This window comes from Pongo abelii, chromosome 19 (genome assembly GCF_028885655.2).
Source record: "Pongo abelii isolate AG06213 chromosome 19, NHGRI_mPonAbe1-v2.0_pri, whole genome shotgun sequence".
Classification (NCBI taxonomy): domain Eukaryota; kingdom Metazoa; phylum Chordata; class Mammalia; order Primates; family Hominidae; genus Pongo; species Pongo abelii.
The window spans coordinates 77853443-77880098 of NC_072004.2; the positions used below are offsets into that span (position 1 = coordinate 77853443).

Sequence of the window (26656 nt, forward strand, 5' to 3'; positions counted from 1 at the left end):
ATGACATTAAATAAAGTCCAAGAGGTATTGGGCTGGTCCTTGTTTGGTCTCTGCCCTTTCCTTTTTTTACAAGTGGTATTCATCATGCTTCTCTTGGAAGTCTTCTCAAATAACCTTATGTCTATAACATACTTTCTTCTAGATTCTTTTGAGAGTCTATTTGTATTAGATCTAGAAATAGAAATGTAAGGCTGAAATGTATTACTATGACAAACTGTGTGTATTACAATCTTAATTGTGCTAATAAGGATAATTATAATAAATATAATATGGATGATTCAAAAAGGTTAGAAGGTTATAAAAAAAAAAAAAACTTGTCCTTGGATATTCCATTTGATTTGCTAAGCCTCGTGTTCTCTAATTTCATATCTCCATCTCCCCCTACCCCAACCAAAATATATATACACACTGTGTATACATATACACCCACACTATGAAGAGCTGACTATAGAAGCTGGAAATTGCCCTGTTTCTTCCCGCTGCTTGCTACCTTCTTCAGTTCTGGACATCGGCTCCACAGTGGAACTAGGTAGCCTCAACTCTTATAATGATTCAAGATTTTTCCTGTTTTACAACTTGAGGGAAGCTGGGGAACCTGTTAAGAGGATCCCAGCATTGAACTGGGGCTCAAGTGGAATGTCCCCCACTTTCTGCCTAACCTGCACGTCCATCAGCACCTCATCAATGAGAAACGACTCCTCCGGGGAGAATTTCCCCCTGCCTGGTCCCCTTCCCTAGAGAGCCCTTCGCCAACCCTGGGGCAGCCCCAAACGACAGCTCCCGAGCTCCACCCGGACCAGACTCCATGGCCTCCCTGTCCCGCCACCCTTTTTCCCGCCCAGACTCCGCGTCTTCTGAAAGAGGGCGTGGCCCGCAGGAAGTTCTCGCGTTACGGAAAGTAAAGTGTTTCCGGCTCCGGTGTCATGGCCGGCTCCTACCCTGAAGGTGCACCTGCAGTCCTCGCCGATAAGAGGCAGCAGTTCGGAAGCCGGTTCCTGAGGGATCCGGCGCGCGTCTTCCACCACAATGCCTGGTAATCACCCTGCCCCCTCGCCCGGCCTGTCGCTCGCCCTCTGTCCCGCCGCCTCGGAGCACTCCGAAAAGCCCTTGACCGCCGGCCACTAGTGCAGCTGCCCTACCCGAGGCACTCTCCAAGGGGAGAGAAACTCCTAGGCCAGCGACTCACCCTGCCTGCAGCCAGGACGTGAGGCCCCTAAGCTGCCCGTTTGATTTTCTCAGGGACAATGTGGAGTGGTCGGAAGAGCAAGCCGCGGCGGCGGAGAGAAAAGTCCAGGAGAACAGTATCCAGCGGGTGTGCCAGGAGAAACAAGGTGCGCTTAAATGGGCTCTCATTGGTATCAACAGCCAGCGTACTGCCGAACGCGCCCTCCCGGAGAGGCCAGGGAACCGCAGCCGCCCAGATCCTTTATTCCTGGCCTGATGCCGATGTCAGGAGTAGAGCGGGACAGGGAGGGGATGAGCAAGGACGGAAAAGGGCTGCATTGTAACAAAATCTTAAGTCGTAGAGGGTTTTTTTATATATAGTTTTACTTTGGAGGAGGGTAATTTTGTCTTTAATTGTGTTGAGTAGATCCACGTTGATATGGCTAGCCAATGACAACTGTGTGGTCACGCGATCATCTTAAAACCTGTACTTTTTACATGATTTGCATTTTCCATGAGATGTTTCCATTGAAGCTTCATTTAAGTGATTAGATTCTAAATATTGTTGGGAGGGGGGCTAATGACTGGTGACTGTGTGTCTATTACTTGTATGATGGTTATGAGAATTTAGGGCTTCAGTCAAGGAAAGGTGGATGCAGCAGAGTGGAGATAAGTCTGGCCAAAGAAAAGGAGGCCCCTGCTTGAGAGGTGGATGATTTCACTGCAAAATATCCCTAGATAGTAAAACTAGGACTGATTGTTCCAGACAATTGAAGATAGGACTACAAATTTAGTACCCGCTGAAAGAGTTCTGTACAACAAAAAGATTCCAGTTACAAAACATTCACCCTGCATAGTTTGACAGCAACTAGATCAAAGCAAGTTAATAGTTGAAAGGGATTTTGAAAACCATGTGGTTCAATATTCTCTTTTTATAGTTAAAGACACTTGGACCACAGGACATTAAGTGCTTTTCCCAGAGGTAAGCAGTCAGTAGTAGCAGTAGTGGAACTAAAATCGTGTTTCTTAGGGAGTCTTGGTTGATTCAGCAGGTGAGTTGTGAGTTGTTAACACACTTCTTAGTGGATTCCAACTTCCATTCTCACTGTCCTGCTCAATTTGTTAGGTTTTTATTCTTTCTGCTACACTAGTCAAGGCCCCCTGAATTGGCAAGAGCAGTAAACTGAAATCTGGGACTGTCATGATCACCTTAAAAACAGTCTTCATTTAAACTGTCCATACTTTTTTTGTTTGTTTGTTTTTGTTTTTGGAGACGGAGTCTCACTCTGTCACCAGGCTAGAGCGCAGTGGCACGATCTCAGCTCACTGCAATCTCCTCCTCCCTGGTTCAAGCGATTCCCCTGCCTCAGCCTCCCGGGTAGCTGGGACTACAGGTGTGCACCACCACGCCTGGCTAATTTTTTGTATTTTAGTACAGACGGGGTTTCACCATGCTGGCCAAGATGGTCTCAATCTCCTGACCTCGTGATCCGCCCACCTCAGCCTCCCAAAGTGCTGGGATTACAGGCATAAGCCACTGCACCTGGCTACTTCTGGGATTTTTTAATAGTTAAAAGTCATCTGGCTGGGCGCGATGACTTATGCCTGTAATACCAGCACTTTGGGAGGCCGAGGCGGGTGGATCACGAGGTCAGGAGATCGAGATCATCCTGGCTAACAACGGTGAAACCCTGTCTCTACTAAAAAATACAAAAAATTAGCTGGGCATGGTGGCGGGCGCCTGTAGTCCCAGCTACTCAGTAGGATGAGACAGGAGAATGGCATGAACCCGGGAGGTGGAGCTTGCAGTGATCCAAGATTGCGCCCCTGCACTCCAGCCTGGGTGACAGAACGAGACTCTGTCTCAAAAAAAAAAAAAAAAAAAGTCATCCAAAGATGTAGGAGGACACTTGATAGATAGTAAGTTCTCTGGTTGATTGTTCAAACAGAACTTAGACTCTCCTATAATGATGGATAGGGGCATTCAGGTATAATGCCAGATGGCAGGACTAAATGACCACAGAAATGCCTTCAGTTCTGGGACTGTGGCTCTACCTGAGGATACTTTTAGTATTAAAGTGACATTTGGTAAAGCAGGATAATTGACATTAGATATAAATAAAATATTTGAGAGCTGGTTCTTAAAATTTTTTCTTAAATATTTACAGTTGATTATGAGATCAATGCCCACAAATACTGGAATGACTTCTACAAAATCCACGAAAATGGGTTTTTCAAGGATAGACATTGGCTTTTTACCGAATTCCCTGAGCTGGCACCTAGCCAAAATCAAAATCATTTGAAGGCTTGGTTCTTGGAGAACAAGAGTGAAGTACCTGAATGTAGAAACAATGAGGATGGACCTGGTTTAATAATGGAAGAACAGCACAAGTGTTCTTTGAAGAAGAGCCTTGAACGTAAAACACAGACATTTCCTGTGGAGGAGAATGTAACTCAGAAAATTAGTGACCTGGAAATTTGTGCTGATGAGTTTCCTGGATCTTCAGCCACCTACCGAATACTGGAGGTAACCTTTTATTGTCTTGGTAGTGGGATATGTGAAGCTATTATATTTGTGCACATGAGGTAGCATAGAGAGGCTGACAACAAAAGTAACTTCTATTGGATGATTCTGACTAGACTTGACCCTTATATTAGCCTGGAATCACCTCCATTTTTGGACTGATAAAATGCCCTCAATGCAGGCCAGATATCTGGTGGTCATGACGGACAAAGATCACACGGGAATAGCATGTCACTTCCAAAAATTGTATTAATAGCATCATGCTGTACCTGTCACGTGCCACTGCATCATACAGGTGAAAGAGCTCAACATGATCATGCTATAACTGGAAAAAAGTCCCAGATCAGAAGAAATTGTTGCTTCTCTTCTAATACAGTTACAGGAATGGAGAGGGTAGTTAGGATGGTGCCTGTTTCTTAGGCCTGGGATAATTCTCTTCCTCTGCATTTGGGTGGTGTTGCAGAGTCTAGACCTGGAAAAATGTCTAGATTGGTATAATGTAAATTCATAAATGGGGACTGCGCACGTTACTGGAAGCTGGTTCTGGAACTGGTTAGCCTTGGGATTGAGTCCTATGGTGTGACCTTAGACAATTCCCTTACCCTCTCTGAGCAGTGAGACTGCTGCCTCTGCACCTTGTAGTTATGAGGATGGAGATAATGTATGTAAAAGGGCTAAGAACAGTATCTGGCACATAGTTAAGCCCTTAATAAATAGTTGCTGTCTTCATTACCACGCAGCACTGTGTTTAGGACAAGGTTGTCAAGGTCCCCTTTTCATACATTTTTCAGCACAGTCTATTACAAATATTTTCACAATAATAATATAAGCTCAGTAAGAAAATACTTCATCTACAGGACCATTTGCTAGAACTCAAAAGATAAAAGCAATCCTTGCCCTTTTTTCTAGACCACCTCGTTTCTGCTAATAAAAACCCATGCTCTTGTCTTTTAAGGGTTCCTGAAGTCAACATCAAAATCAACAAATGTCATGGGTACTGTTTAGCTCTGGTCACTACACCTTCCCTAATACAATTAGGCCAGATTCTTGTTGATGATTATTTTTCTAGCTTTTCTAGCTTTAGGGAATTAACTCTGGAAAGTTCTGTGATTAATAGTTCATTTCTGTCTGCAGGTTGGCTGTGGTGTGGGAAACACAGTCTTTCCAATTTTACAAACGAACAAGTAAGTATGTTGTAAAAGTTTATGATAGCAAAGAAGATAAAAGTGAAGGTTGGCTGGGCGCATTGCTTCACGACAGTAATCCCAGCACTTTGGGAGGCCAAAGCAGGATTGCTTGAGGCCAGGAGTGTGAGACCAACCAGGGCAATGTAGCAAGAAAAAAAAGTAAAGGTTTTTTCAAAACTTGCTGCATCAAACTATCAATAATGGTTATTGGAAAATATGGATTATGTCAGATTCAGATTTCTACATTGTTCATTTATGGATTGTTTTAATTTGATTATCTTTGTCATTTGGAAAATTAGACTTAAAACTTGCTAGTGTTAACGTTTAGTGCCTTCGTCTAAGGAACAAATGTGTTCAACTTTTCCATTCTTATGATCTCTGAAGAACAGTCAGTGGCTGAGTTGTCATCACCCCCATGGCAGAGTTGAGAAAGCTAACATACATGGAGATGTCTCCTGTTCTGATGAAAACACACTGGTTTTGTGTACTTAAACAGAATGCTTCTGACACCAAATGTGCAGGGTTTTTGCCAACACTGACCAATTCAACAACAGCTGGGTGTCCTACAATTCAGTTCTGACACTGTCTACTTGGAGTTGGTATCAGATCCCACAAGTTAAGGGTTCGGTCCCAGAAGACTGCCCCCTACTTCAGATGCCAGTTGTGAATCTGGCCTTCCGTGTTTCTGCCCTACAGGCTGTAAATCAGGGGAGCCCTATCTCCAGTTCAATAATTTCCTAGAATGGCTCACAGAACTCAGGGAAACACTTTACTTACATTTATGTATTTGTTATGAAGGATACAGATTAACAGCCAGCTGAAGAAGTAATTAGAGTGGGGTTCAGAGGATCTCACGCTCAGGAGCTTTGACCCTGAGGAGCTCAGTGCAGTGTCCTCCTAGCGCACAGATGTGTTCACCAGCCTGGAAGCTCATCAAGGGGTTTTTTTTAGTTTTGAGACAAGCTCTTGTTCTGTCATCCCGACTAGAGCACAGTTGTGTGCCCATAGCACACTGCAGGCTCAAACTCCTAGGCTCAAGCAATCTTCTCACCTCAGCCTCCCAAGTAGCTGGGACTACAGACACATGCCACCATACCCAGCTAATTTTTGTTTATTTTTTGTAGAGACAGGGTCTCACTTTGTTGCCCAGACTGGTCTCAAACTCCTGGGCTCAAGTGATCCTCTTGCCTCAGCCTCCCAAAGTGCTAGAATTACATGCATAAGTCACCATTCCCAGCCTCAAGAGTTTTTATACAGCTAGGACACAAACTCATGGGAAAATTAATTTTAAAAGGAGAAGAAGAAAATAGTTTTCATACAACATAATCTGCGTTTCTATTCAGGACATTGGTGGGTGAAGTGAAAGTTCCAATCAGTTTGCCCTTACTAGTGTTGGCCCCACCCCAGGTCATCTCATTAACATAAATTCAGTGTGGTCCTGAGGGAGTTCATTATGAATAACAAAAGATACAGAGTCTTGCTTCATCACCCAGGCTGGAGTGCAGTGGCACGATCTTGACTTACTGCAACCTCCACCTTCTGAGTTCAAGTGATTCTGCCTCAGCCTCCCTAGTAGCTGGGATTAAGGGTGCATGCCACCACACACAGCTAATTTTTATATTTTTAGTAGAGACGCGGTTTCACCACATTGGCCAGGCTGGTGTCAGACTCCTGACCTCAGGTGATGCACTTGCCTCGGCCTCCCAAAGTGCTGGGATTATACGTGTGAGTCACCGCGCCCAGCCTGCTGAGGAAATTCTTAAGGTTTTTGGAACTCTGTGCCTAGAACCACAAAGACCAACACCAGATATATTTATTATACCATACCTGTTTTGTTTTGTTTGAGACGGAGTCTTGCTCTGTTGCCCAGGCTGGAGTGCAGTGGCGTAATCTTGGCTCACTGCAACCTCTGCCTCCTGGGTTCAAGCGATTCTCCTGCCTCAGCCTCCCAAATACCTGGGATTACAGGCATGCGCCACAATGCCCAGCTAATTTTTGTATTTTTAGTAGAGATGGGGTTTCGCCATGTCGGCTAGGCTGGTCTTGAACTCCTGACCTCAAGTGATCCACCCACCTCAGCCTCCCAAAGTGCTGGGATTACAGGTGTGAGCCATGGCTCCCGGCCCTATAGCTGTTTTTAAACCCCTTGTGGAAATGACATTCCAGTTCTGTATTCATTACTGGAATCCACTGTTTCTCAAAGGTTTCATATAATATATACTTTGCCAATTTAGCCCACAGTATTCATTAACAGGATTGAGTAAAACATTAGCCTCATTACTAATATACATTTAAATATTTCTACAATTTGTTCTCAGAAATTTCTAAGAAAATGGCAAGTCCTGGTAGCTAACACTGAAGAAAAGAGATTGTTCTGCTCTTGAAGTTACAGTCTGAGGAACCCACCTCAAATGGGAGATTGACTTAGCTTCAAGTTATGGCCATTAATCATCAATATCATCAATGAATGTAAAACTGAATGTAGATGACATCTTTGCCACAGCCTCTTTATGCCATTTAAATAAGATTGCTGTGTTCAATATCTTGCTAGAACCCACTTGTTCATGTAATTCCTTGGCTTAGAATTGACATGTTTTCTACTGCCTGTGAATCAGGTTTAAATTGTCGGGCATAGTTTTCAAAGTCCTCTACAAGAGTGTGCCCTATAAAGTAAGTCCTCTTATCTCTCAGTGCACTGGTCACACCTTGCATGTCTTCCCCTGACTCCGTACCTTTCCAAAATATCCTTTGTTTCTACTACACTATTTCCTTCCTTCCTCACATTCTAGATCAGAAGCATCTAGAAAACTTCCCTAGTTGTTATCGTCCAGCTGCCTCACTCTGCAGTCTTTTTTGAGACAGAGTCTCACTCTGTCGCCCAGGCTGGAGTGCAGTGACTCGATCTCGGCTCGCCGCAACCTCCGCCTCCCCGCAACCTCTGCCTCCCGGGTTCAAGCAATTATCCTGCCTCAGCCTCCCGAGTAGTTGGGATTACAGGTGCCCACCACCACACCCAGCTAATTTTTGTATTATTGATTGATTGATTGGTTGATTGAGACGGAGTTTTGCTCTTGTTGCCCAGGCTGGAGTTCAGTGGTGCAATCTCGGCTCACTGCAACCTCCGCCTCCTGGGATCAAGCGATTCTCCTGCCTCAGTCTCCCAAGTAGTTGGGATTACAAGCATGCACCACCACACCCAGCTAATTTTGTATTTTTAGTAGAGACGGGGTTTCTCCATGTTGGTCAGGCTGGTCTCGAACTCCCGACTTCAGGTGATCCACCCGCCTCAGCCTCCCAAAGTGCTGGGATTATAGGTGTGAGCCACTGCACCTGGCTAATTTTTGTACTTTTTAGTAGAGATGAGCTTTCACCATGTTGGCCAGGCCGGTCTCGAACTCCTGACCTCAGGTGATCCACCCACCTCGGCCTCCCAAAGTGCTGGGATTACAGGCATGAGCCACCATGCCCAGCCCACTCTGCAGTCTTTATAGCCTTTTTATGTTTCTTGAGTTACCCTATTACCTGGATCCTTTTTTTTTTTGAGACAGGATTTCTGTCACCCAAGCTGGAATGCAGTGGTGCCATCACAGCACACTGTAGCTTCAACCTTCCAGGGTTCAGGTGATCCTCCCACCTCAGCCTCCCAAGTAGCTGGGACAACAGTCATGTGCCACCACCCCTGCTAATTTTTGTTTTTTGTAGAAACGGGGTTTTGCCATGTTGCCCAGGCCAGGGTTCTTAATATTTTTTTAATGTATCTGATAAAGCCTTTGGATCATTTCTCAGGCTACTGTATTTTTCATTTGTTTTCTTTTTATATATAACAGCTTTATTGAGATATAAAGTGTGTAATACAGTGGTTTTTCTGTTTGGTTGGTGTTGTGTTTTGTTTTGTTTTGTTTTTGAGATGGCGTCTTGCCCTGTCGCCCGGGCTGGAGCGCAGTGGCATGATCTTGGCTCACTGCAACCTCTGCCTCCCAGTGTCAAGCGATTCTCCTGCCTCAGCCTCCCAAGTAGCTGGGATTACAGGCGCCCACCACCAGGCCCAGCTAATTTTTGTATTTTTAGAAGAAACAGGGATTCACTGTGTTGGCCAGGCTGGTCTCGAACTCCTGACCTCGTGATCTGCCTGCCTCGGCCTGCCAAAGTGCTGGGATTACAGGTGTGAGCCACCACACCCGGCCGTAATACAGTGGTTTTAAGTTAATTCACAGAGTTGTGCAGCCATCACTGCAGTCAACTTCAGGACATTTTCATCACCCCAAAAAGAAGCCCTATACCCATTAGCAGTCACTCCCCATTTCCCAATTTCCCCCAATCTCTAGCCCTAAGCAACCATTACTCTACAAATGCACAAATCTCTATATAGATTTATCTTGGGCTAATTTTAAGTATATGAAGTAAAATAGAGAAAACTGATTATTTTGAAATACAGTTCTATCCTCAGAGCCCAATTAAGGACTCTGATTTTAGAAATAATACTCTTAGCCTTTCATATTCACCTTTTCTGCATCCGAGGATTCAAGCAACCATGGATTGAAAATAAATAGTATAGGCCAGGCGCAGCGGCCCATGCCTATAATCCCAGCACTTTGGAAGGCCAAGGAGATAGGATCACCTGAGCCCAGGAGTTCAAGACGAGCCTAAGCAACATAGTGAGACCCTGTCTCTACAAAAAAATTAGCCGCCAGGCGCTGTGGCTCATGCCTGTAATCCCAGCACTTTGGGAGGCCGAGACGGGCAGATCACGAGGTCAGGAGATGGAGACCATCCTGGCTAACACAGTGAAACCCCGTCTCCACTCAAAATACAAAAAAAAAAATTAGCCGGGTGTGGTGGCAGGCGCCTGTAGTCCCAGCTACTTGGGAGGCTGAGGCAAGAGAATGGCGTGAACCCAGGAGGCAGCTTGCAGTGAGCGGAGATCGTGCCACTGCACTTCAGCCTGGGCAACAGAGCGAGACTCCATCTCAAAAAAAAAAAAAAAAAATAGCCAAGCATGCTGGCATGCACCTGTAGTCTCAGCTACTTTGGAGGCTGAGGCCAGAGGATTGGTTGGGGCTGCAGTAAGCCATGATCACACCACTGTACTCCAGGTGACAGAGCAAGACCCTGTCTCAAAAATCAATAAATAATACAACAATTTTTAAAAATATAACTGTTTACATAGCATTTATATTAGGCATTGTAGATGATTTAATGTATGCAGGAGGATGTGTGTGGGTTGTATGCAAATGCTACACCCGACACCATTGTGTAGGAGACTTGAGCTGGATACCAAGGGATAACTATATGACCTGTAGAAAACTTAAAGAAAAGCACAGGCCAGGCGTGGTGGCTCACTCTTGTAATCCCAGCACTTTGAGAGGCCAAGGTGGGCGGATCACCTGAGGTCAGGAGTTCGAGCCCAGCCTGGCCAACATGGCAAAACCCCATCTCTACTAAAAATACAAAAATTAGCCAGGCATGGTGGCGGGCACCTGTAATCCTAGCTACTCAGGAAGCTAAGGCAGGAGAATGGCTTGGACCCAGGAAGTGGAAGTTGCAGTGAGCCGAGACCACGCCATTGCACTCCAGCCTGGGTGACAAAAGCAAAACTCCGTCTCAAAAAAAAAAGAAAGGCACAAAGAGACCAGGCACGATGGCTCATGCCTGTAATTTGAACACTTTGGGAAGCCAAGGTGGGCAGATTACTTAAGGTCAGGAGTTCAAGACCAACCTGGCCAACATGGTGAAACCCCGTCTCTCCTAAAAATACAAAAATTAACAGGGCATGGTGGTGGGCACCTGTAGTCCCAGCTACTCAGGAGGCTGAGGCCGGAGAATCACTTGAACCTGGGAGGCAGAGGCTGCAGTGAGCTGAGATTGCCCCACTGTACACCAGCCTGGGTGACAGAGCCGAGACCTCGTGTCTCAAAAAAAAAAAAAAAAAAAGCATAAAGAAGAAAACAACGCTTGCCAGGCGCGGTGGCTAACCCCTGAAATTCCAGCACCTTGGGAGGCTGAGACAGGTGGATCACCTGAGGTCAGGAGTTTGAGACTAGCCTGGCCAACATGGTGAAACCCCGTCTCTACTAAAAATACAAAAATTAGCTGGGCATGGTGGTGCGCACCTGTAATCCGAGCTACTTGGGGGGCTGAGGTGGGAGGATCACTTGAACCCAGGAGGCGAAGACTGCAATGAGTCTTTTAGAAAGCAGAAGCTGAGTCTGATAGAACTTAGCCCATGACCTTAATGGGTACTCGGCAGATACAGCTGCCTGGCTGATTCGAGAACAGGACAGGCATGGACCCTGCTTTCGGAGCAGTGCTGTGGAATAGAACTTTGTGCAGTGATGGAAATGTTCTGCATCTTCACTTTCCCTTATGGTGGTCACTAGCCACGTGTGAAATGTATCTAATGGGATTGAGAAACTGAATTTTTAATTTAAGTAGCCACAGGTAGCTAGTGATTACCATAGCAAATGCTGCAGTTCCCCAGGTTTTTAGTCTTGATTATACCTCCCAGAAGTTGTCTGCTCCAAAGGTCAATAGTTCAGCAGGAAGCAGAGCCCATGCCTTTGAGAGGCTGGAGGTATTGCATACTCCCAAAAATCCCAGGGTCTCACTCAAATAATTAGCACAACAGTGCAGAAGAGCTCTGGGCTGTTGTTTCTAAAACACAAGGATACAGCCTTCTTCCTCTCCCATTTTTATTTAGACCTGTAGTAACAAAAAGAATTCTGGCATTACAAATTGTTTTGTATTTTGATGTCTTCAGAATAAATATATAATGTGCTTCATAATTGGAAGCAATTTTGATGGTTTTAAAATCAGCATTTTTTGTGTTGCTACCTTGTGCTGAGACTTGTGCTAGATAGTGAGGATACCAAGAAAAATAAGCACAGGGATTTTGTGTTGTTCATCTTTATCTCCTCAGTATCTAAGATAATACACAATGCATAGTGGGCTCTCAGTAGTGTTTGGTGAACTAATAAGCGAAAGATGTAATAGCCGCTGTCAAAGCACTCACTCACTATGTGGTGGGGGCCAACAGACAGGTACAGATGTGTTCCTGGTGTGGAGAAAGTGCCAAGGTAGCTCAGCGAAGAAAAAAGAATTCTTGTGGTGCTATCAAGCAAGGCTTCATTTGAGGGAAAAGTAGGATTTCTGTAGATGAAAAAAGAGAAGACATTGATCTGAAACTCACTGGTTGTTTTATAAACTTCATATTAGCTATGTCCACAGAGCCTCCAAAAGGATATAATTCAAAAAGGATTTTAACTGAAATGAAATATGTTGTGACTAATAGATACAGTTTATTTGAATGAATGATAGTTTTTCCCATTTGATATTTTAACTCTGCTACACAAGAATGAGAGTAGACATAGCTCGATTTGTAGTCTCATTGTTCTGTCTTTTCTGCCCATTTCAGTGACCCAGGACTCTTTGTTTACTGCTGTGATTTTTCTTCCACAGCTATAGAACTGGTCCAGGTGAGTACAATGGGAAATTACCTATCGGTAATTTCCACTGATTAAAGGGAAAAGGTTCTCCTAAAAATCAAGGTCTCTGGCTGTGTTCTTATATGGTCTGTGTTCTTATGGTCTAAAAGTAAAAGATTTACTAATAACAAGCATACCTTGTTTTACTGCAGTTCACTTTATCACACTGTACAAATGTCGTATCTGTTCATATATTGAAAGTTTGTGGCAACCCTGCATCAAGCAAGCCTACCAGTGCCATTTCTCCACCACCATATGCTCACTTAGTGTGTGTCATGCTTTGGTGATTCTCAGAATATTTCAGACTTTTTTACTATTATGTGTGTTATAGTGTGTGATGTTACTGTTGTACTTGGTTTGGGGTTCCACAAATCACATCTGTGTAAGACGGTCAACTTAATAAATGCATGTGTTGTGACTGCTCCACCAACGTGCCATTCCCCCATTTCTCTCCCTCTCCTCAGGTCTCCTTGTTCTCTAAGACACAATATTGCAATTAAGCCACTTCATACTCTGCAGTGTCCTCTGTGTGTTCAAGTGAAAGGAAGAGTTTCACCACATTGCCCAGGCTGGTCTCGAATGATAGCTTATACTTGGGTTGTAATTATTAAATTTAAAACACAATTGCATAAACTAATGAAATACGATTGCAGGCCGGTGCGGTGACTCATGCCTGTAATCCCAGCACTTTGGTAGGCCGGGGCGGGCAAATCACGAGGTCAGGAGTTCAAGACCAGCCTGACCAAGTAAAACCCCGTCTCTACTAAAAATACAAAAAAATTAGCCGGGCTAAAAATACAAAAAATGGCACATACCCGTAATTTCAGCTACTCAGAAGGCTGAGGCAAGAGAAACACTTGAACTCAGGAGGCGGAGGTTGCAGTGAGCTGAGATCGCACCACTGCACTCCAGCTAGACAGAGCGAGACTCCATCTCAAAAAAATAAAAATAAAAATACGTTATTGGTCATCGGCCACAATGGCTTAACGCCTGTCATCCCAACACTTTGGGAGGCCGAGGCAGACAGATCACTTGAGATCAGGAGTTCAAGACTGGCCTAGGCAACATGATGAAACCCCATCTCTGCTAAAGAAAAATACAATAAATTATCCAGGCATGGTGGTGGGCACCTGTAGTCCCAGCTACTCAAAAGGCTGAAGCAGGAGAATCGCTTGAACTGGGGAGGCAAAGGTTGCAGTGAGCCAAGATTGTGCCACTGCACTCCAGTCTGGGCAACAGAGTGAGTCTCCATCTCAAAAAAAAAAAAAGAGAGAGAAAGAAAAAAAAATAGTTTATTGCTAAAACATGTTAATAATCATCTAAACCTTCAGCAAGTTGTAATCTTTGCTAGTGGAGGGTCTTGCCTTGATATTGATGGCTGCTGACTGATCAGGGTGGTGATTGCCAAGGGCTGGGGTGGTGGTTGCTAAGGGCTGAGGTGACTGGCAATTTCTTAAAATAAGGTAACAATGAAGTTTACCATATCAATTGGCTCTTCCTTTCATGAAAGATTTCTCTGTAGCATGTGATGCTGATAGGATTTTGCCCACAGCAGAGCTTCTTTCAAATTGAAGTCCATTCTCTCAAACCCTGCTGCTGCTTTATCAACTAAGTTTGATGCCATTTCAAAACAAAAAACCTTTCTTGCCATTTCAAAACAATGTTCATAGCATCTTTACCAGAGTAGATTTGATCTCAATAAACCACTTTCTTTGCCCAACCTTAAGAAGCAACTCCTTATAGGTAAGGATGCTGGTTGAAAGAAAGAAAGAATAAGACTAAAAAAGAAGCAGCAACAAGATTGCAGCAATTCAGTCACATCTTCAGGCTTCTTTTTTTTTTTTTTTTTTTGGAGACAGGGTCTCACTTTGTTGTCCAGGCTGAAGTAGAGTGACACAATCATAGCCCACTGTAGCCTTGAACTTTTGGGCTCAGGCAAACCCAATGAGATGATTCTATTGGGGTTCTTTGAGTTACAAGTAACAGAAACATCTAGACAAACTCAAAGCAATAAAGTAGAATGTCATAGAACCTAAGGGCACAAAGTACAGCCCCAAGTTCCTGGTATCTTACCTCTCATTGTCCGGGGCCCGTTTGTTTTTTCCCTGCTTGCATACCAGCTTTCTCTAGTCAGTATTTCCTAGTTTTGCACGTGGCCCCAACGTGCTTGCTCCTCCCAGTCCGTTACAAGCTCACCCTGTTGAGGGGTTCATGGTGCCTCACTAAAATGATTGTGTCCCAGTTGTGAAGTCCCTGGAAAGTCTAGTTAACACAACCTAGCTGTTAAATAGAGCAGCCCTGTTTGAATCAGCTTTGGCCAATGAGAAACAAACTCACATATTTGGAGAAGACAGACATTGAGGGTAGATGCCTTAAAATGTATCTATTATGGCTGGGCACAGTGGCTCACACCTGTCATCCCAGCACTTTGGGAAGCCGAGGCCAGCGGATCACGAGGTCAGGAGTTCAATACCAGCCTGACCAATATGGTGAAACCCCGTCTCTACTAAAAATATGAAATTTAGCTGGATGTGGTGGCACGCACCTGTAGTCCCAGCTACTTGGGAGGCTGAAGCAGAAGAATTGCTTGAACCCAGGAGGCGGAGGTTGCAGTGAGCTGAGATCGCGTCACTGCACTCCAGCCTGGGTGACAGAGCAAGACTCCATCTCGAAAAAAAAAAAAAAAACGTGTCTGTTACAATTGGCCAGGCGTGGTAGCCAGCACTTTGGGAGGCTGTGGTGGGCAGATCACTTGAGGTCAGGAGTTCAAGACCAGCCTGGCCAACATGGTGAAACCCTGTCTCTACTTTAAAAAACACAAAAACTAGGCTGGGTACAGTGGTTCATGCCTGTAATCCCAGCACTTTGGGAGGCTAAGACGGGCAGATCATCTGAGGTCAAGAGTTCCAGACCAACCTGGCCAATATGGTGAAACCCCATCTCTACTAAAAATACAAAAATTAGCCAGGCATGGTGGTAGGTGCCTGTAGTCCCAGCTACTGGGGAGGCTGAGGCAGGAGAATCACTTTAACCTGGGAGGCAGAGGTTGCAGTGAGCCAAGATCACGCCATTGCACTCCAGCCTGGGCTACAAGAGCAAAACTCCATCTCAAAAAAAAAAAATACAAGAACTAGCAGGACGTGGTGGTGTGCACCTGTAATCCCAGCTACTGGGGAGGCTGAGGCAGGAGAATTGCTTGAACCTGGGAAGCAGAGATTGCAGTGAGCCGAGATCGCGCCACTCCAGCCTGGGCAACAGAACAAGACTCTGTCTTAAAAAAAAAAAAAAGGGTGTCTGTCACAATTATGTATAATGCTGTTAGGGCAGATTAGGAATTGGTAGTGCCATGCTTTTAGAATTATTCATGCAGTTAAAGACCAAATGAATATTGAAGCCTATCTTTACTTCAGTTTTTGATAACAAAGTAAATTTTCTACATCTACAGAAATAGATTTTCCTGAAGAATTCTGTGGTTTGTATAATATTTTCTAGTTGGGAGTTGTTTTAGATTGTGTGCTTTGTTGTTTGTTTTGAGACAGGGTGTCAGTCACTCAGGCTGGAGTGCAGTGGTACAATCAAGCTCACTGCAGCCTTGATCTCCTGGGCTCAAGTGATTCTCCCACCTCCTGTGTAACTGGGGCTACAGGCACATGCCACCACACCTGGCTAATTTTTTTTTTTTTTTGAGACGGAGTCTAGCTCTGTCGCCCAGGCTAGAGTGCAGTGGCGTGATCTCGGCTCGCTGCAACCTCCGCCTCCCAGGTTCAAGCGATTCTCCTGCCTCAGCCTCCAGAGTAGCTGGGATTACATGCGGGTGCCACTGCACCCAGCTAATTTTTTGTATTTTTAGTAGAGACGGGGTTTCACCATGTTGGCCAGGCTGGTTTTGAACTCCTGACCTCAGGTAATCCACCCACCTCGACCTCCCAAAGTGCTAGGATTACAGGCATGCACCCGGCATTTTTTTTATTTTTTGTAGAGATGAAGTCTCACTACGTTGCCTAGCTGGTCTCAAACTCCTGAGCTCAAGTGATGCTCCTGCCTCAGCCTCCCAGGGTGCTGGGATTCTAGGCATGAGCCACTGTGCCTAGCAGATCGTGCTTTTGGTTTGTTTGTTTGTTTGTTTTTGTTTTTGAGACGGAGTCTCGCTCTGTCGCCCAGGCTGGAGTGCAGTGGTGTGATCTCGGCTCACTGCAAGCTCCGCCTCCCGGGTTCACGCCATTCTCCTGCCTCAGCCTCCCGAGTAGCTGGGACTACAGGCGCCCGCCACAATGCCCGGCTAATTTTTTGTATTTTTAGTGGAGACAGGGTTTCACCACGTTAGCCAGGATGGTCTCGATCTCCTGACCTCATGATCTGCCTGCTTCGGCCTCCCAAAGTGCTGGGATTACAGGCGTGAGCCACCGCGTGCTTATTTAAAGTATGTGCTGTCTCTCTCCTTACGAATGTTTTTTTTTTTTTTCCCTGTTGGTCACTCATTTTCATGATCATTTTCCAATTCTTAGATCTGACTTCATGCATGAGAAGTACAGAAAGTACACAAGAATAAAGAATAAAAGTAGGGGAGTCAGGAATGTTCTATTTTAAAAGCAACTATTAGATTCCTCACTGTCTCCCTTCAGGTATTCCTGATCTTTACTCTTTGAGTCCTCCCTGAAATAACATGCTATTAGATTGATGCAAAAGTAATTGTCGTTTTTGCCATACTTTTTTTTTTTTTTTTCTTTTTTTAGACGGAGTTTCACTCTTATTGCCCAGGCTAGAGTGCAATGGTGCAATCTCGGCTCACTGCAACCTCTGCCTCCTGGGTTCAAGCGATTCTCCTGCCTCAGCCTCCCGAGTAGCTGGGATTATAGGCATGCGCCACCACACCCAGCTAATTTTGTATTTTTAGTAGAGATGAGGTTTCTCCATGTTGGTCAGGCTGGTCTCGAACTCCTGACCTCAGGTGATCCTCCCGCCTTGGCCTCCCAAAGTTCTGGGATTACAGGCATGAGCCACCACATCCTTGCCATTACTTTCAATAGCAAAAACTGCAATTACTTTTTCATCAATCTATATAATGATTAGAAATATATTCCCTACTCAGGAGGGTGAGGCAAGTGATCCTATCGCGTGAACCCAAGAGTTTGAGTCCAGCCTGAGCAACATGGGGAGATTTTGCCTCAAGAAAAAAAAGAAAAAAGAAATATATCCCTCTTTGTGAAGTAGCAGCAGTTACATTTAAAATTTAAAACAAGATAATCTTTTCTTTAGGCTATGTTAATATTTTCTAACTTACTTGTCTCTTCCACCTGTCTGCAGACAAATTCAGAATATGATCCTTCTCGGTGTTTGGCCTTCGTTCATGACCTGTGTGATGAAGAGAAGAGTTACCCAGTGCCCAAGGGCAGTCTTGATATTATCATTCTCATATTTGTTCTTTCAGCAATTGTTCCAGACAAGTAAGTTTGGGTCCCTTGGCTAGTAGTGTCACAGAAAGCTTTGGTGAGGGACCTTTTTTTTTTAAGATAGGGTCTTGCTCTGTCAGCCCAGGCTGGAGTGCAGTGGCACGATCATGGCTTACTGCAGCCTTAATCTCTTGGGCTTAAATGATCCTCCCTCCTCAGCTTCCCAAGTAGGTGGGACCACAGGCACATGCCACCAGTCCTGGCTAATTTTTGTGTTTTTAGCAGAGATGGGGTTTTGCCATGTTGCCCAGACTGGTCTTGAATTCCTGGGCTCAAGCGATCCTCCCACCTTGGCCTCCCAAAGTGCTGGGATTATAGGTGTGAGCCACCACGCCCAGCCTGGCAAGGGACCTTGACATTAGAGTTGGGCTTGAAGTAAAAAGAGTTTTGTTTATGTTCTGATAGACACAAAGAAGCCACACCATTTGTAGTGATGTGAGCATCTCAACCATTTTCCTAAATTTGTCTTGATGTCCAACTTCTGTTCTGGCCTCGAATCTTCTGCAGTAGTTGGTTCTTCATTTCCTTGTTGTGGCTTAACATTGAGAAAGAATGGGAAATCAGTCTCTAATGAGTATGTGGGGAAATTCCTATTGATAATCTCATCACATGCCGTTTTAGAACTGTGAACTGTCACAGCTTTTAGGTAATGTCTCATTATTGGCTTTTTATTTTATTTTATTTTTTTTTGAGACGGAGTCTCGCCCTGTTGCCCGGGCTGGAATGCAATGGCGTGATCTAGGCTCACTGCAACCTCCGCCTCCCCAGTTCACACAATTCTCCTGCCTCAACCTCCCGAGTAGCTGGGATTACAGGCACCCACCACCATGCCCAGCTAATTTTTGTATTTTTAGTAGATACGGGGTTTCACCATGTTGGCCAGGCTGGTCTTAAACTCCTGACTTTGTGATCTGCTTGCCTCAACCTTGCAAAATGCTGAGATTACAGGCGTGAGCCACCATGCTGGCCTTTTTTTTGAAGACGGAGTCTTGCTCTGTTGCCCAGGCTGGGGTGCAGTGATGAGATCTTGGCTCACTGCAACCTCCACCTCCCGGGTTCAACCAATTCTCCTGCCTCAGCCTCCCGAGCAGCTGGGATTACAGGTGTACGCCACCATGCCTGGCTAATTTTTGTATGTTTTTTTTAGTAGAGATGGTGTTTCACCATGTTGGCCAGGCTGGTCTCGAACTCCTGACCTCATGATCCGCCTGCCACGGCCTCCCAAAGTGCTGGGATTACAGGCGTGAGCCACCACACCCAGCCTATTGGCCTTTTAAATGCTTTAAATAAAACAACCTTATTAGCAACACGAAATTTACATTGAACCTTAACTAAGGTGTTCTCTGATGCTTACAGTGTTTTAGAAAAGTGTGATACAGAATTCTATAAAATCAGATTCAGATTAAAGGAAAGTCAAATGCTATATCCTAAAATACACCATTAAAACTTCATATGCATAGGTAACCAGTGGTCCTATGAAACTACCTTCTTTTTTTTTTTTTTTTTTTTTTTTTTTTCTGAGATGGAGTCTCACTCTGTTGCCCAGGCTGGAGTGCAGTGGTGAGATCTCGGCTCACTGCAACCTCTGCCTCCCAGGTTAAAGCGGTTCTCCTGCCTCGGCCTCATGAGCAGCTGGGATTACAGACAAGCACCACCAAACCTGGCTAATATTTTTTGTATTTTTAGTAGAGACGGGGTTTCACCAGTTGGTCAGGCTGGTCTTGAACTCCTGACCTCAAGTTATCCACCCACCTCAGCATCCCAAAGTGCTGGGATTACAGGCATGAGCCAGGTCAGGAGTTTTGGTCACCTGACCAAAACTACCTTCTCAAGGAAGCAGAGTCAGATGGTGGCTAAGAGATTCAGACACCATTGACTAATTCCATGGAAACCCTTGTCACTGCCAGAGTGCAGTGAGTCTGGACAGGCTGGGGGTTGGCACATGTTAGGGTAAACTATACCCATGAAATCATGAGATTAGAGACTTCAAACATCTCCTCATTCTGTGTCATCAGAGTCCTGCAAAGATGATTAAGTAAATTAGTGTTAAAGGTCAAGGTAAGCTGGTGTTAGGAAGCCAGATTACATGACTAGAGACTGCAGGGACCAGTGATTGAGATCCTGGTTTATCTCCCAGAGTCCAAGGACCCCTTGCTGGCTGCACAGGATAGGAGTTTTGAGTGATTGACCTTCCTCTAGAAGGCCACATTTCCTCTAGAAGGGTACTGAAGTCATCCAACCTGAGAGGATGAGTGTGAAATAAAGGCATATGCAGGATAACCCAAAAGGCCTACCATGGTTTTAAACTTTAATAATTGCAGAGGTTAACCAGGCACAGTGGCTCACGCCTATAATCCCACCACTTTGGGAGGCTGAGGTGGGAGGAGTGCTTGAAGCCAGGAGCTCAAGACCAGCTTGGGCAACAAAGCAAGACCCCCATCTCTACTAAAAATAAAAATAAAAAAATTATCCAGGTGCATATCTGTAGTCCCAGCTACTCAGAAGGCTGAGGCAGGAGTATGGCTTAAGCCCAGGAGTTTGAGGCTGCAGTGAAGTGAGCTATGATCACACCACTGCCCTGCAGCCTGGGTGACAGAGTGAGACCCTGTCTCAAAAAAAACCTATGACCTTAGAAGTTTCAATGCTACAGACTTTTTAAAAATTGACATGGACTAAAACAAATTATTAAAATTTAAAATTCAAGCCAGCCACAGTGGCACACACTTTTAGTCCCAGCTACCTAGGAGACTGAGGCAGGAGGATCACTTGAGCCCAAGAGTCCAGCCTGGGCAACATAGCATAGCAGGACCCCAGCTGTTTTTTCTTTGTTTGTTTGTTTGTTTTCTGAGACGGAATTTCGCTCTTGTTGCCCAGGCTGAAGTGCATGCTGTGGTCTTGGCTCACTGCAATCTCCGCCTCCTGGGTTCAAGCGATTCTCCTGCCTCAGCATCCCAAGTAGCTGGGATTACAGGTGCCTGCCACCATCCCTGGCTAATTTTTTTGTACTTTTAGTGGAGACAGGGTTTCACCATGTTGGCCAGGCTGGTCTCGAACTCCTGATCTCAGGTGATCTGCCTGCCTCAGCCGTTTTTTTGTGTTTTTTTTTTAAGTGGGAAACATTCATTATGCAAAATTTAAATAGACTTTGAAATTTTTTTGGTGAAGTTTGTAGCATTTAGACTTCTGAAGTTATGAAAGCTTCAACCTGCACCAAGACTTTTGAAGAACACTGCATATGGAAAGCGCAGACCTAAGTGTAAAACCCTCTGTCTGTTATACTCATTTGCATACTGATTGTATTGCCATGTAACTTGTAAGTTCTTGAGGACAAGTCTTCATTTAACAAACAGAAAGATACAGCCCCTACATTGAAAGAGCTCAGGTCTAATGGTGCAGGCAGATAAGTCACCTAGCAGAACCCACTGGATGCTCAGGATTCGGCTCAGCCACAGGAGCACAGGGCAAAGATGGCTGTCTAGGACAGTGGGGAAGTGAGCCAGATGGAGAGCAGAGAACTTTTGTTTGTTTGTTTGTTCTTTGGAGACGGAGTCTCAGTTACTCTGCCGCCCAGGCCAGAGGGCAGTGGTGCAATCTTGGCTCACTGCAACCTCCACCTCCCAGGTTCCAGAAGTTCTCCTGCCTCAGCCTCCTGAGTGTCTGGGATTATAGGCGCACGCCACCATGGCTGGCTACTTTTTGTATTTTTAGTAGAGATGGGGTTTCACCATTTTGGCCAGGCTGGTCTCAAACTCCTGACCTCATGTGATCTGCCTGCATCAGCCTCCCAAAGTGGTGGTATTACAAGCATGAGCCACCACACCTGGTCGGGAGCAGGGAACTTTCTTATGGCAGAAGCGGGCTATCCTCGGGCCTCTTCAGGCTGAAGGCAGTGGATCGAGGCCACAGCTGTGAGCAGGCAGCTAACGTCCTTCAGTTCTAACTGAAGAGTAGAGGAACTTAGATCTCAGACTTGGTGTGTCAGTTAAGGAAGTCCACTGGCTTTTTGGGATATGCTACAGGGAAAGAGAACCCTGTCTTTAAGGAGACCTGATTGACTGTCATTCCCTGCTGCTCCACAGGATGCAGAAAGCTATCAACAGGCTGAGCAGGCTTCTGAAACCTGGGGGGATGATGCTTCTGCGAGATTACGGCCGCTATGACATGGCTCAGCTTCGGTTTAAAAAAGGTATTTTGAGAGTGCTGAATCCTAACCACTAGAGATCATGTCCTTTGCGGGGACATGGATGAAGCTGGAAATCATCATTCTCAGCAAACTAACACAAGAACAGAAAACTAAACACCGCATTTTCTCACTCATAAGTGGGAGTTGAACAATGAGAACATATGGACACGGGGCGGGGGGCATCACACACTGGGGCCTGTCTGGGGGTCGGGGTGCTGGGAGAGGGATAGCATTAGCAGAAATACCTAATGTAGATGACGGGTAGATAGGTGCAGCGAATCTCCATGGCACATGTATACATATGTAACAAACCTGCATGTTCTGCACATGTACCCCAGAACTTAAAGTATAATTTAAAAAAAAAAAAAGGTATTTGGCCACTATAATCAAAAAATGGTGCTGCCATCAGAATAGAAACTCTAGAATTAGAACTCCATATATAAAGCCATTTAATATGTGACAGAGTAGTATATTTTTTAAGAAAACTGAAGAGGCTTGTATAATCTAAATATTGAGGTCTTTTTAAGCAAGACAGCTACCTTTAGAAGAGCTTTTATTAGAAAGACATTTGAAAGACAGCCGGGCGCAGTGGCTCATGCCTGTAATTCCAGCACTTTGGGAGGCCGAGGCGGGCAGATCACCTGAGGTCAAGAGTTCAAGACCAGCCCAACCAACATGGAGAAACCCTGTCTCTACTAAAAATACAAATTAGCCGGGCATGGTCGCACATGCCTGTAATCCCAGCTACTCGGGAGGCTGAGGCAGGAGAATCGCTTGAACCCAGGAGGCAGAGGTTGTAGTGAGCCGAGATCGCACCATTGCACTCCAGCCTGGGCAACAAGAGTGAAACTCTGTCTCAAAAAAAAAAAAGACATTTGAAAGACATAAATAATTTTAAATGTGGCATGACAAAAGATGCCATTAAAAATGTAAAAGGCAAATGATGGAGTAAGAAGGAATATTTTCAGTGCATATAATAGATAAAGACTTAATATCTTTGCTCTTCAAGGAGCTGTCATGAAACTGATAAGGAAAAGATCAGTGACCCACCCAAAAAACAGGCGAGGAGTATTTAGTCAGTTCACAGAAGAACATATCTAAATGGCCAGTAAACAACACTTCAAGGAAATAAAATAGAAAAAGAAATTGTCACAGCCTTTTTTTTTTCACATGGAGTTTTGCCCTTGTTGCCCAGGCTGGAGTGCAATGGCGCGATCTTGGCTCACTGCAACCTCTGCCTCCTGGGTCCACCCGCCTTGGCCTCCCAAAATGCTGGGATTACAGGTGTGAGCCACTGCGCCCAGTGTTACAGCCTTTTTTTTTTTTTTTTTTTTTGAGATGGAGTCTCGCTCTGTCTCCCAGGCTGGAGTGCAATGGCACGATCTCGGCTCACTGCAACGTCTGTCTCTTGGGTTCAAGCAATTCTCCTGCCTCAGCCTCCCGAGTAGCCGAGTCTACAGGCATGTGCCACCACGCCTGGCTAATTTTTAGTAGAGACAGGGTTTCACCATGTTGGTCAGGCTGGTCTTGAACTCCTGACCTCAGGTGATCCACCCACCTCGGCCTCCCAAAGTCCTGGGATTACAGGTGTGAGCCGCTGCTCCCGGCTTACAGCCTTTTTTTAAGCACCCAATTATTGTTCAATCCAGTCATTTTTTTGAATATAGTCAAGAACTAGCACATAATACATGCAGGAGCAAGACTTTGTAAACAAAGTGAATGCCTCTGGATAGGGAGATGTCATGCTTGTCACCTGAGATGGACCCCATACCACTGAACTTGGAGGGATTTCTGTTCTGTATTTAGTGAGAGGAGAGCAATGTGCAAGGGAGTATTTTAAACTCCATCCCTGTATACCAGTATCTGCAGGGAAATAAGTATACACGTGTGATGATTTGGGCATTTGGGAAGGCCTAGAAGTATGTGCCAGGCTGGTAAACTGAGGTAAGGTCAGGGAGGTTAGCAGCAGAAGGGAAAGCGTGTTCATGATCAAAACAGTATCTGAATTGTATTTATGATTCTGTAGACACGTGAAGAGACATGCAAAGGACAGTCACCACCAAAATGGTAATGGTTGTCTCAAGTTTCCTTAAACTCAGCTATATTGCTTAATTAAAAAAAAAAAAATAGGCCAGGCACGGTGGCTCACGCCTTTAATCCCAGCACTTTGGGAGGCCAAGGTGGGTGGATCACCTGAGGTCAGGAGTTTGAGACCAGCCTAGCCAACATGGTGAAACTCTGTCTCTACTAAAAATACAAAAAATTAGCTGGGCGTGGTGGTGGGAACCTGTAATCCCAGCTACTTGGGAGGCTGAGGCAGGAGAATCACTTGAACCTGGGAGGCAGAGGTTGCAGTGATCTGAGGTCACGCCATTGCACCCAGCCTAGGAAACAAGAGCGAAACTCCGTCTCAAAAAAAATAAATAAAAAGTTTGTGCTGTTAATTTAATAGGGTTGGGAGAGTGAACAAGTTGTTTTCATCAAATAATTCTAGAGTTTTGGAGTGGGGTGCTTAGGAACCTCATGTTTTCTGACATTGTGACTTACTCCCGTTGAGCTGCTCTTCCCGAAGCACTGAGGCAGGAGTGCTCTCCACCCAACAAACTGACCTCTCAGTTAACATTCCTTAGCAATGCAAGTCAAAGAGACACTTTAAAGTGTCTCTGATTTTTAACACATCACTCTGCAGGTCAGTGTCTATCTGGAAATTTCTACGTGAGAGGTGATGGAACCAGAGTTTACTTCTTCACACAAGGTATGAAACACTCATCTTTTTACGCTAAAAGTCCCCAGTACCAGATGAGATGGTCTTCAAGGCACGTTCAGAAGGAAAACTATCTGACCCCTCCTGCCTGTTAGGCAGGCCGTTTCCTGCGGTTCCCCGCTACTCACACCCTCCTCCACCCTGGGCTAGGCTACCCACGGCAGCCAGCCACTCGGGCCCCCAGGCAGCCCTGGCTTGTCCATGCCTTCAGTCCTGCTCTGCTCTCCCTGTCTGCCACTGTCCAAAATGGTAAGCCTGCCCACTCTGCAAGGCTCACCTCCAGTCCAGCCTGTCTCACCCTCTACACGGGGTTGTGCTTTGGTGTGCCCAGGTCAGGGTGAACCCTGGGTTCTAGGGGTGCCGGGAACTGCTCTCCTCTGCAACTGGCCCATCCACAGCCTTCATCCTTCACTTGGGCCTTCCGTTCCTGGGCCCTTTTTAGGGTCACCTTCTTTGAGCCTTTGGTTAAGATGATGAAACCTCTTTCCTAAAACAATTGCTTTGACATACGTAGATATTTTTGCATAAGTTTTAAGGTGTTCATAGAGCCTAAAGGCCAAATATAAACCAAAGGTTTTTAAAAAAGAAAAAACCACGGCCCATACGCAGTGGCTTCCCCTACCTAAACATGAACTTGCTGTTACCAAGCCACCACTGCATTTATAACCAAATGGCCATGTGAAAAACACGACAGCAACTTCCCAGAGCCCCATTTAACAAGGACTTAGTAAATAAAAATGCCTTTTCTTGAGGGGAAAATGCATAAACATCTTTTATTTTCCACACTAGAGGAACTGGACACGCTTTTCACCACTGCTGGACTGGAAAAAGTTCAGAACCTGGTGGACCGCCGACTGCAGGTGAACCGAGGGAAGCAACTGACAATGTACCGGGTTTGGATTCAGTGCAAATACTGCAAGCCCCTTCTGTCCAGCACCAGCTGAGAGGCACCTGCTGCCAACACGATGCAAGCCCGTTGTGTTTCAGAGCTTTTTTAAAAAAAAATTTGTAGCACCAGGCATGGTGGTACATGCCTGTAATCCCAGCCACTCAGGAGGCTGAGGCAGGGAGGATCCATTGAGCCCAGGAGTCCAGCCTGGGCAAAATAGTGAGAGACCCTGTATCTGAAAGTAATAATAAAAATAAAAAGAATATAAATGAGGTCTCGTTGATGTTGGACAATTCAAGAATTCAGACTTGAACCTTAAACCTAGGAAAAGTTACTTTGTATCAGGATTCTAACAATTATGCCTCATATTTGTGAAGTCCTTTAAAACATAATTTTCTCAAGTTCTTTCTTTGAGATCTCAATCTGTTTTAGCATTTTGTAACTAATAACTGAAATTTTATTCAAAGGAATTGTAAACCTTAAACCACCAATTTATTTCCATGTGAAAAAGTGTTATATATGACAAGTGTTTTTTGACTGTAATTGCGTTAAATCTTTTGAGAGTGTAAATGCCGGGCTAGGCAATTGCAGTTAATACATACAGAAGTTAGTGAAGGGTTTATTAAGTTGTAGGGGAAGCAAGCTGGGAAGAATCAGATTAGATATTTTCCTGACAAAAAAAATGACCCTATAGAGAGCATCAAAATGTGGTGTTCTTGTTAAGTAATTGATCGTGGTCTTCGCTTTAATCTTAGTTCCGCCGGGCGCGGTGGCTCACGCCTGGAATCCCAGCACTTTGGGAGGCCAAGGCAGGCGGATCACCTGAGGTCAGGAGTTCAAGACCAGCGTGGCCAACATGGTGAAACCCCGTCTCTACTAAAGATACAAAAATTAGCTGGGTGTGTTGGTGGGTGCCTGTAATCCAGCTACTTGGGAGGCTGAGGCAGGAGAATCGCTTGAACCCAGGAGGCAGAGGTTGCAGTGAGCTGAGATTGTGCTACTGCACTCCAGCCT

At 45.1% G+C, this 26656-nt stretch overlaps 1 protein-coding gene across 1 annotated transcript; it reads left to right on the top strand.

Moving 5' to 3' along the window:
* Positions 1-886: 886 nt before the first annotated feature.
* Positions 887-25911, top strand: METTL2A (methyltransferase 2A, tRNA N3-cytidine). Its single transcript, XM_002834319.6, has 9 exons — positions 887-1033; positions 1240-1331; positions 3333-3691; positions 4823-4872; positions 12287-12347; positions 17661-17800; positions 21886-21992; positions 24679-24744; positions 25543-25911. The coding sequence occupies exons 1-9, from the start codon at positions 924-926 to the stop codon at positions 25695-25697; spliced, it is 1140 nt and encodes a 379-aa protein (XP_002834365.2). The 5' UTR covers positions 887-923; the 3' UTR covers positions 25698-25911.
* The last annotated feature ends 745 nt before the right edge of the window (positions 25912-26656 follow it).